Source organism: Ranitomeya imitator, chromosome 6 (genome assembly GCF_032444005.1).
Source record: "Ranitomeya imitator isolate aRanImi1 chromosome 6, aRanImi1.pri, whole genome shotgun sequence".
Taxonomy (NCBI): domain Eukaryota; kingdom Metazoa; phylum Chordata; class Amphibia; order Anura; family Dendrobatidae; genus Ranitomeya; species Ranitomeya imitator.
This window is the reverse complement of record NC_091287.1, coordinates 301,397,219-301,409,060: the sequence shown is the minus strand read 5'-3', so window position 1 is coordinate 301,409,060 and position 11,842 is coordinate 301,397,219. Positions and strand designations below refer to the sequence as shown.

Here is an 11,842-nt window from a genome sequence, read left to right as displayed (position 1 = left end):
CAAACATCACTAAGGGTATGCTCACTTGGAGTTTTATTACATGAATTTTAAGAGTAGTGGAAGCAGATCCACTTCACTATCTGTGCTAAAAAAAAAGTGAGGAAACATACTGTGGGTATGAAGAGAACTGCAAATCAAATCAACGTACATAATTAATCTTCAGTGTTAGCCCTAAAAGGGGTTTATATAACAAAGAGCAAGAAATATTTTCAGCATATGTCACACTTGGCCAGAAGGGCATGACAATGTAATTTTTGTAGCCTATAGACATTTACTCTGTTTCTAGGAAATGTGTATGTATTTGAATAGCACCATAAAATGTCTGATAAGAGCCACCATTTACGAATACAGTTTTAGATTCTCATGCCTCCAAATAGAAGCACATTTATAAAAAGTCAGCTCTTACGAAAAACATATGAAAAGTTCTGTTTTGATAATTTATTTAAAAAAAAAAAAAAAAAAAGACAACCAAACAAGTAAAAGATTTCCAAAACACTTGATATTTTTTCTTTTTACCAGTATGAAAACATATACATTTTGAAAGCCTGTGAGTCCCATACAAGTAATTCCACCTCCACTCCTAGAGGGATTCGTAGTGGACTTATATACAATTGTCGCACATTATCCGCTGTGGCAGTTATAGGAAGTCTCCGCTTCTGCTTCTTGACAATTTATCATTGATTTATTAACTACTATTACTTTACATTGTTCTAAATATCCTCAGATTTAGGCACTGCTAGGTTTGCCTGTATGTGCGCCCATACGTTGGGGATCTTGTGAAGGGTAATGAATATGACCAGGAGCGCGGAGGAATGGTGGCGGAACCATTGGAGGAAACATGTGTGGGCTGAAACCTGCAAGAGAAAAAAAGGCAAGCCTATTAACTACAAGACTGGTGACTTACTGACCCCAATCATGAATGGTTCCCAGCAGTGCCAATGGAGGGGCCAAGAAAGCAAGAACCAGTCCATCATAAGCAGCAGTTTACAAACACATTACGTGGCATTGTCACTGGCAAACTGAGTGATCAGTGGGTAAGGAATTAAAATTACCTGGAGGTGGAGCAGTTAACGCAGGAGGAGGCAGCGCAATGTTAACCAAAGCAGAGGATCCATTTGGCGGAAGGTTAAAATAGTTTGCAGAGGACTCCTCTTCTGTAGGTGGAGGTGGCAACACTTTAAGAAAAAAAGAAGATAAAAAAAGAAATTTACTACCTTAGCACAATTTATAATTGGACGTTTTGTACCCTTTATCTTCTTACAGCGTTCAGGACAGGGGTCAAGATTAACCCCAAACCCATTATTTTTAGCTAGTTCAAGCATAAGGTTTAAAAACAGAAAACCCCTTTAACAAAGTATTTACAAAGTGAAATGAAGAAATTTAGAGGCATACAAAAAATAAAAAAACAGTTGAGCAGACCATTTTCTGTAAAAATATAGAACCGATGTACTTGCCTCCAGGTAACCCAGGAACAGGTTCAAGTTTCAATCCAGAGTCGGCTATGCCTTCCCGCTCTCTCTCTTTCCCTCTCGCTGCTTGAGATCTGCAAAAAATTTTCAAATAAGCAATTAGTGTCAGACCCATGACACTTTGCATGAGAAGTTATATGTAGCACAGGTTTATTCTATTTATGAACTGGCATGGTGTCTGTGAACCCCCAATTTACACTTCAAATTAATCATGAAAGAGTGTCGTTAAAAAGGTTCATGATTATCTTGCTGTGTAAACAGGCTGCCGATCACCCAATCAACTAATTAAATGATCTTTTATGCAGCACAAAATATCAATGTTCTCGATTGTGCACAGTTTTGTGTAAATAGGGCTTGCACTGCTGAGAACAATAGCAGCCTATTCATAACATACAGGTGCATCTCACAAAATTAGAATATCATCAAAAAGTTAATTTATTTCAGTTCTTCAATACAAAAAGTGAAACTCATTATATAGAGTCATTACAAACAGAGTGATCTATTTCAAGTGTTTATTTCTGTTAATGTTGATGATTATGGCTTACAGCCAATGAAAACCCAAAAGTTATTATCTCAGTAAATTAGAATACTTTATAACATCAGCTTGAAAAAAATGACTTTAAAATCCAAAATGTTGGCCTACTGAAATGTATGTTCAGTAAGTGCAGTCAATACTTGGCCGGGGCTCCTTTTGCATCAATTACTGCATGAATACAGCGTGGCATGGAGGCGATCAGCCTGTGGCACTGCTGAGGTGTTATGGAAGCCCAGGTTGCTTTGATAGCAGCCTTCAGCTTGTCTGCATTGTTGGGTCTGGTGTCTCTCATCTTCCTCTTGCGTCTTGACAATGCCCCATAGATTCTATATGGGATTAGAGTCAGGCCAGTTTGCTGGCCAATCAAGCACAGTGATACTGTTGTTTTTAAACCAGATATTGGTACTTTTTTTTGGCAGTGGGGACAGGTGCCAAGTCCTGCTGGAGAATTACATTTCCATCTCCAAAAAGCTTGTCAGCAGAAGGAAGCATGAAATCCTCTACAATTTCCTGGTAGATGGCTGCGCTGACTTTGGTCTTGATAATAAAAAAAAACACAGTGGACCTACACCAGAAGATGACATGGCTCCCCAAACCATCACCAATTGTGGAAACTTCACACTAGACCTCAAGCAGCTTGGATTGTCTGTCACTCCACTCTTCCTCCAGACTCTGGGACCTTGATTTCCAAGGTCTAGTGTGAAGTATCCACAATCAATGATGGTTTCGGGAGCCATGAGGATCTCCCTAGATTTACTTTCTGTAGCAATATAACATGTTATTTATAATATATAAGACAATCTTATAAGATTAGGAGCAGCATCTAGATAGATAGAAAGTATGTATCTTACTAGCTCACCTTCCCCACTTGACATTAAGGCGACGTCCATTCACAATCAGCTTATTAAATGATTTCTCCGCTGCCGTTTCCGCCGATTGCCTAGTGGCAAACTGAATGAAGGCACACTGCTGACGCTGGACTACTGTAATTGTTCTTATTTCACCAAACTGGTAAAAGTGATTTCTGCAGAAAAGAAAAAGGAAGGAAGTAATGTTACTGTATATAGTTGCATGTATGTACTTCGGAAAATGATAGATGAACACAGGTTTTAACCCCTTACCCCGTTTTTCGCTCCCCTTCTTCCCATAGCCATAACTTTTCTATTTTTCGGTCAATATGGCCATGTGAGGGCTTGTCTTTTTGCGGGACGAGTTGTACTTTTGAATGACACCATTGGATTTACAATGTTGCGTACAAGAAAACGGGAAAATATTCCTAGTGCGGTGAAATTGCAAAAAAAGTGCAATCCCACACTTGTTTTTTATTTGAATTTTTTACTAGGTTCACTAAATGCTAAAACTGACCTGCCATTATGATTCTCCAGGTCATTATGAGTTCAGAGACACCAAACATGTCTAGGTTCTTTTTTTATCAAAGTGGTGAAAGAAAAATCCAAACTTTATTTAAAAAAATAAAAAAAAAATTGTCCCATATTCCGATACCCGTAGCTTCTCCATTTTTTGGGATCTCGGGCTGGGTGAGGGCTTATTTTTTGCATGCCGAGCTGACGTTTTTAATGATACCATATTGGTGTAGATATGATCTTTTGATCGCCCGTTATTGCATTTTAATGCAATGTTGCGGCAACAAAACATAATTCTGTCATTTTGACTTGGGTGAAATTTTTTTTTTATTGATAGGTCGGGCGATTCTGAACGCAGCGATAAATATGTGTATGTTTGAGGAGTTTTTTATTGTTTTATTTTGAATGGGGTGAAAGGGGGGTGATTTGAACTTTTTTTTTTATATTTGCAATTTTTTTTTTTTTGTATACCTTTGGCATGCTTCAATAGTCTCCATGGAAGACTAAAAGCTGCCATAACCCAATCGGCTCTGATCATCGCCTACATGTAGCTGAATTACTCACTTGCTAAGAGCGCCGACCACTAGGTGGCGCTCATAGCAAGCTGGCAGTGACAACCATAGATGTCTCCAGGAGACCTCTGGTTGTCATGCCAACCTACCGGTGAACAGCGATCAAGTGACGGGGGTCACTGATGGGTGGATTTCCAGCGCGATTGCCAGAAGCGCTTGTTAAATGCAGCTGTCAGCATTTGACAGCATCATTTAACAGGGCAATAGCCGCAGGTGGATCGCAAATCCACGCTCGGCTGTTCCGGGCACATGTCAGCTGTTCAAAACAGTTTTACATGTCCCGGGAAAGATGTGGGCTCACCGCCGGAGCACACATCAAAGGGAGGGGGTCCGACATCGGTGTACTATTATGTCTGATGTTGGAAAGGGGTTTAACTAATATTAAGAAAGGCTTACCTAAGCTCTGATTCGTTGATGTTGTCGCCCAGTCCTCCCACATATAGAGTAGTAATGGTCTTGTCCTCTGGGGGGTCCAAACGAGGCATTGTGGAGGCCCTTTTCAATAGCTTATCTGCTACAGGGTCATTGATGCCATAATAACGGTCTTTGATATTTTGATCTGCAAGAGGGTCATCGGGATCTGTGGGTTTCTCGTGCCTATGAAAATTAAGGATGTGGAAAGCAAAATAATTGAATATTCACTTATGCAAATGATTCTGATAATGCAAGAAAAAATGTTCTAAGCACTGTTTAATGGAGTATTGCTGATAATATTAAACACAGCCCACCAGAAGCCCACTCCATCAGTGATCCAGTATGTCAAATGCAGCTGCAATACTAATAATCATTCCAGACAAATAGGACACAATTGAGGCAACCACAGCTATGGCATAACCTCTATAAACCAATCATTACCTATAGGGACATTCTTCGCCTCTTTTACACTCTCCTTTCACCCAAAAAGAGCAAATGTGGGGCCGATTCCGTTTGTAGTATGGAGTGGTACGGGCTAGTTTTAAAAGCATATCACTGCTTGATGGGGCTTTTCCAAGACCTCCAACAGGCCTTGTTCCATCAGAATTTGAGATCTAGAATATTTTTATCAAAGAAAAAAAGAATTTAGGGAGGATCAATCAGGTTACATCATAGTGGCAAACACCTGTAAATGCTTTCTCTGTAATAAATATAAATGTAAAAAAGCATGATCAATAATAGAAATTCCCATTCCAATCACATTCACCATCTTCAAGTTTTTTGGAGCTCACCTCTCTCTCCATGTTCTGTGTGTAGTATTCTTTATTTACATCGGATCTAGGCATATCATCCTTGAAGGAAACCCCTGCATCGCGCACTTGAATTGGAAGCCCTAAACAACACAATGAAGAATTAAAATTAGTAATAAAAAGTTTCAGGTTTTTTTTTTTTTTAATATAAATTTCTAGTTGTGTTATTCCAGTCTTCAGTAATGGGTGTAGTGATTGTAAACACAAGCAATTTATGGATTATTACATTTTTCAGCCATTATTGAGACCTAAACACATTTATTTACAGCTCTTTAGTTGGAGACAGGCCACCGCCGCCAAACAGCAGAATATGCACTGTACTTGCAAGCTCTTTTCTATTGAGCTCGTCAGCACTGCTCTGAAGCTGGGCAGGATCAAAGAAGTGCGTTGTTATCTCCTAATCTCAGACAGTGTCGAATGCAGCGCCTACAAACTAGACAGACTACTGCTGCTGATGTCTCCTAGGAAACAGGTTATAAACAAAGTGTTAATATCTCAATCAGCTGAACACAGGGATTTTTGTGTACTCACCGTAAAATCCTTTTCTCTGAGCCACTTGTTATGGGACACAGGACCATGGGTTTATGCTGCGGCCACTAGGAAGCTGACACTAGACACAGAAAGATTAGCTCCTCCTCTGCAGTATAAACCACACACTGGCTCCAGCAGCACCAGTTCCGTGACAAAGCAGTAGGAAAACGAGAACATTATATTAGAGTATACAAACGTCAAACCAAAGAAACAACTCGAGCCGTTTGGGGGACAGTTTATCATCCAGCCCAGGCAAGAAAGTGTGTCCAAAGTGATACGATGCACTCCCACACATGCTTGAAATGATGGGCCCTTGACTAGGAGGTAGTCTAGGTAAGGCAAAACGACTACCCCCCACGAGTGCAAAATGGACATGATGGCCGCCATGACCTTTGTGAACACTCTTGGAGCGGTGGCGAGACCGAAGAGCAAAGTTGCAAATTGAAAATGTTCATGAATGGCGATGTGCAGGAAGCTTTGATGAGGGGGAAAGATTGGGATATGCAGATAAGCATCCCGGATGTCAATAGATGCTAGGAACTCCCGTTTCCATCGAAGAAATTACCAGAGGGACTCCATCCTGAAATGTCGGACTTTGACAAACTTGTTTAGGAACTTCAGGTCAAGAATGGGTCACACTGTTCCATTCTTCTTCGGAACCACAAATAGGTTTGAGTAGAATCCCTCGAACCTCTCTTTCTCTGGGTCCGTAATAATGGCGTAGCAAATCGATGGCTCGGTAGAAGGACCGTGCCTTTGTTTTGGGAGGACGAGAGGGAAAATAATCGTCCTGGAGGATGGGAATGAAATTCTATTTTGTAACCGGAGGACACTAGGTTCCTGACCCATTGGTCATGAACAATGATGAGCCAGGTATGGCAAAATAGGAGTTGACAGCTGCCTACTCTGCCGGTGTCGACCGGGTAATGCCTCGAGTCATTGAGCTAAGAATCTGTGGGACCTGGTTCCCTTAGATCTGGATTGTTTGAGACAGTTTTTCCATGACAGGCTGGACTTATAAGAACCTAAGGGGCCCCTGTCTCCATGGGAAGAGCATCCCGAGCCGGAAGAGGTAGCTGTATTGGACCTTGGACAGTTCTGGTCTCCGGTGTATAAGAAAGACATAGCTGAACTAGAGCGGGTGCAGAGAAGAGCGACCAAGGTTATTAGAGGACTGGGGGGTCTGCAATACCAAGATAGCTTATTACACTTGGGGCTATTTAGTTTGGAAAAACGAAGGCTAAGGGGTGATCTTATGTTAATGTATAAATATATGAGGGGACAGTACAAGGACCTTTCTGATGATCTTTTTAATCATAGACCTGAAACCGGGACTAGGGGGCATCCTCTGCGTTTGGAGGAAAAAAAGGTTTAAGCATAATAACAGACGTGGATTCTTTACTGTAAGAGCAGTGAGACTATGGAACTCTCTGCCGTATGATGTTATAATGAGTGATTCATTACTTAAATTTAAGAGGGGACTGGATACCTTTCTGGAAAAGTAGAATGTTACAGGGTATATACACTAGATTCCTTGATAGGGCGTTGATCCAGGGAACTAGTCTGATTGCCGTATGTGGAGTCGGGAAGGAATTTTTTTCCCCACTGTGGTGCTTACTCTTTGCCACATGGGTTTTTTTTGCCTTCCTCTGGATCAACATGTTAGGGCATGTTAGGTTAGGCTATGGGTTGAACTAGATGGACTTATAGTCTCCCTTCAACCTATGTAACTATGTAAACGGGATTGCTGCAGAAGGATCGGAAACACGTCTGCTGCTGCCGACGAAAAGTTCGCCGAGTCCTCTGCTGGGGGAGGAATTAGCTTTTTCCTCCTGTGGCATCCAAGATAAGCTGATCCAGCATTTCTCCAAATAAACGACCGCTCTAGAAAGGCAGAGATGTTAGGGATTTTTTTTTAGAGGCAGAGTCTTCTCGCCATTCCCTGAGCCACAATGCCCGTCTAATGGAGATGGCATTTGCAAGCATGGTAAAGTTTGCTGCATCTAGGGAATGGTGCACCAAATACTCCCCGTCTATGTAGATCTGATTTGCCAGATCCGCTGCCTCCGGGGAGAGATCACTATCCTGGATGGTTCTGATTAAGGTATCTACCCAAGAGACCATCGCTTTAGCTACCCATGTTGCGGCGAAGGAGGGAGAAAGCGTTGAGCCCGATATTTCAAAAACTGAACGGGCAAGAATCTCTATCTGACGGTCCATGGGGTCTTTGACAGAAGAACCGTCTGGCAAGGATAGGAGAATTTTGGTGAACAGGCGTGATACCGGTGGATCAACTGGGGGAGATTCGACCCACTCCTCCCGTAGATCCGATGAAAAGGGATATCTCGCTTCAAGCGGCTTCTGACCTGCAAAGCGTTTGTCCGGTTGCTCCCTATGCCGCCAAATTGTTTCCTGAAATTCGGGATGGTCGGAAAAAACCCTATGAGAGAGCCTGGTCCTTTTGAAAGACATCGCATGGTCGGGGTGAAATTAAGAGTCCTAATCAATCTTCAAATTTTAGTTGACGGCCTCAATAAGACTGTCAACAGTCGCCTGATAGTCCGGAGAATCTAAATTAAGCAGCACATCAGTATCGGACTGAGAGTCCTGGTTACTACGAACCTCGAGTGAGGGGGAGCAGGAAACAGAGCTCATTGATGCCGAGGCGTGAGAGGGCCCGGGAGACGTGCTATGTATCAGTTTCCTAGATGCCTGGAGTTTTTGACTGAGTACGGCCCCTGCTGGTTGAGAGTTCCTGTGAGGTAGAGGAACCTTCCAAGACAGGCAGAAAAATGCCTGACCCGTAGCAGGATCTTGAAGAGACTCAATTGCTCTAGTCAGAGAGGCCATGGACGTGACAGTGACAAAGCCCCCTCAGAGGGGCTAGGTATACTGGGCTAAGTGGTGGCAGAGGGCTCCTGAGCACAATCGAGGTCACAGGCCTTGCAGAGTGGCGTACTCTGTAACCCGTGGTAGCGCAGACTGGCAGGTGGTACACACAGTATGTGTTTTGGTAGCCTATTTAGTAGATTTAGACATGGTGTACCTTAGAATGTTCCTGATTTCGCTGATGTTCCCCAATAGGGAGGACAGTGTGTTTTAAGGCCCAGAAACTATAAGGCAGAGAAGGGACAATGATTTGTATATATTGTAGCCCAGTCTTACCCCGTTCCTGTGGCCGTGTTGAGCGATCGTCCTGATGAGGCACCAGCAGGCTGTATGCCGCCTAATGAAAGCGTTCGCTGTGTGCGGTGGCTGCACGTGGATCTGCGTGCCGAGGCTTGACAGAGGAAGTTTCGTAGTATACGAGACACGCCAGGAAGTGGGCAGAGCCAGCGCCGCTATATCGGGTAAGATCGCTGCCGAGATCAGGAAGGGAAAGTCTTGAAGCGCCAGAGAGGAAGGCTGAGCTGGTGCCACCATGTCCCCGATGGGCAGCGCTCCGCCGCGAGAGTCATGGAAAAGGGGCAGAGCTTCTGAATGCGGCGTGGAGTAGGCCCAAATCGGGGCCTAAATTTATACACCAGCTGCACGCACCCAGGGGGAGATAGCGCTGCATGGGCTGTTACAGGAGCCCTCCGCCGGAAGCTGCCACGCTTACCATACAGCTGCACAGACCCACACTTACAAAAGGTGTGCATCCCGATATTGAAACCGCCATAGCGCAGGTGGACTGTTCGCCGCACAGGTTAGCTGCAGCTTGGACGGTGCAGAGAACCCTCAATCCACCATCCCTTTGACAGAGAGGTGTAGAGGGATTATCCGAACTCCTATCGCCGCTGTTCAATCAGTGGCGATACCATGGGGGCCGCACGGACACTAGCAGAGCCTCTTGACATCCAAGGGGTTAATCCCCACAGATGGGACAGGGCTGTATAAGCCTGAATTCAGAGGGGATTACATGGAGGTAACACTCAATATTCACATCTGTTGTAGGTGCGGGGAGAGCGGTGCCCTGAAGGGACCCGTCGCCCCTAAAAAATCTCAGGCATGCGCATGCCATAGGTAACGGAGAAGGAGGTGGTACGTGGAGGTGACACTCGACATTCCGGCCTGTTGTAGGTTTGGGGAGAGCAGAACCCTTAAGGGATCAGTCGCAACTGAAATCAATTGAAGATGTTGAAGTAAAAATTAAAATGAAAATAAAAAATAAAATAAGAAAGTTATAAATGTGGTCTGAAAATCAGACCCATGTGCCTCCTACTGATACTAAGCTGAATTGGTTCGGCTGGAGCCATTGTGTGCGGTTTATACTGCACAGGAGGAACTAATTTTTTGTGTCTACTTAGTATCAGCCTCCTAGTGGCCGCAGCATAAACCCATGGTCCTGTGTCCCCAATGAGGCGAAGGTGAAATGTTAATAAGTAGTGATGAGCTAGTGTGCTCGGGTAACGTGTTATCCAAGCATGCTCGTGTGTTAATGAGTATCTTCGGCGTGCTCAAATACGAAGTTTGAGTCGCCGTGGCTGCAAGTCTCGCGGCTGTTTGGGATAGCCGCAATACAAGCAGGGATTGCCTCTTTGTTAGGCAATCCCTGCATGTGTTGCAGCTGTCAAACAGCCGCGAGACATGCAGTGGAGGCGGCTTGATATTATCCCAGCATGCCAAAGATACTCTTAGGGTACCGTCACACTATACGATTTACCTACGATCACGACCAGCGATACGACCTGGCCGTGATCGTAGGTAAGTCGTAGTGTGGTCGCTGGGGAGCTGTCACACAGACAGCTCTCCAGCGACCGACGATGCCGAGGTCCCCGGGTAACCAGGGTAAACATCGGGTTACTAAGCGCAGGACCGCGCTTAGTAACCCGATGTTTACCCTGGTTACCAGCGTAAAAAAAAAACCAAACAGCACATACTTACATTCCAGTGTCTGTCCCTTGCCGTCTGCTTCCCGCACTCACTGACTGCCGGCCGTAAAGTGAAAGCACAGCACAGCGGTGACGTCACCGCTGTGCTCTGCTTTCACTTTACGGCCGGCAGTCACTGAGTGCGGGAAGCAGACGGCAAGGGACCTGACGGACACCGGAATGTAAGTATGTGCTGTTTGTTTTTTTTTACATTTACGCTGGTAACAAGGGTAAACATCGGGTTACTAAGCGCGGTCCTGCGCTTAGTAACCCGATGTTTACCCTGGTTACAAGCGAACGCATCGCTAGATCGGTGTCACACACACCGATCTAGCAATGACAGCGGGAGATCCAGCGACGAATGAAAGTTCCAAACGATCTGCTACGACGTACGATTCGCAGCAGGATCCCTGATCGCTGCTTCGTGTCAGACACAGCGATATCGTATGGATATCGCTGGAACGTCACGAATCGTACCGTCGTAGCGATCGAAATGGCACTGTGTGACGGTACCCTAACACAAGCGCACACTTGGATAACACCTTATCTGAGCACACTCGCTTATCACCAGTAATAAGCTGTAAAGTGATATTTATATTTATTCTTTTACAAGCACTGTCCGACAATATCCATCTATGAAGATGGGCATAAACTTGTTAATTCTTCGCGACACAGAGAATCCTACAGCAGCAAGTCAGGCGTTCAGTTCTCAGTAAAATTGGTAAGAGCAGACCAAAAGGCCAACTTGCAGATTTTTTTTTTTTTTTCGGTATAGTTGCAATAGTTGAAAAGAAAGTGTACTGTGTATATACAAAGTATTTTTTAGGACACTAACTCTGTCTCAGTGTGTAAGCTTCCTTATGACAGAAGTGAATTAAAAGCTACAAACCTGCCAAAAAGTTACTGTATATACTCGAGTATAAGCCGAGAATTTCAGCCCATTTTTTGGGGCTGAAAGTCCCCCTCTCAGCTTATACTCGAGTCATACCCAGGGGTCGGCAGGGGAGAGGGAGCGGGGGCTGTCTAATTATACTCACCTACGCCTGGCGCAGTCCCTGCAGGTCCCCGGCTCACTGGCGCCCCAGCTTCTTCCTGTACTGAGCGGTCACATGGTACCGCTCATTACAGTAATGAATATGCAGCTTCACCTATAGGAAGTGGAGCCGCATATTCATTACTAAAATGAGCGGAAATGGTGACCGCTCAGTACAGGATGAAGCTGCGGCGTCGGGGAAGCAGGGACTGCACAGCGCCCCAGGAGCAGGTGAGTATAATGGGGAGGGGGAGCGCTGCGC

General features: G+C 44.5%; 1 protein-coding gene across 1 annotated transcript in view; it reads right to left on the bottom strand.

Moving 5' to 3' along the window:
* Positions 1-423: 423 nt before the first annotated feature.
* The window catches only part of RBM22 (RNA binding motif protein 22), a 35,757-nt gene continuing 24,338 nt past the window's right edge, over positions 424-11,842 (bottom strand). The window contains exons 5-11 of the mRNA XM_069730697.1: positions 5,146-5,246; positions 4,796-4,968; positions 4,337-4,537; positions 2,864-3,028; positions 1,455-1,543; positions 1,053-1,175; positions 424-854 (exon numbers count right to left, since the gene is read on the bottom strand). Coding sequence (XP_069586798.1) covers positions 727-854; positions 1,053-1,175; positions 1,455-1,543; positions 2,864-3,028; positions 4,337-4,537; positions 4,796-4,968; positions 5,146-5,246 — 980 coding nt within the window. The 3' untranslated portion in view covers positions 424-726. The remainder of the gene's footprint in view (positions 855-1,052; positions 1,176-1,454; positions 1,544-2,863; positions 3,029-4,336; positions 4,538-4,795; positions 4,969-5,145; positions 5,247-11,842) is intronic.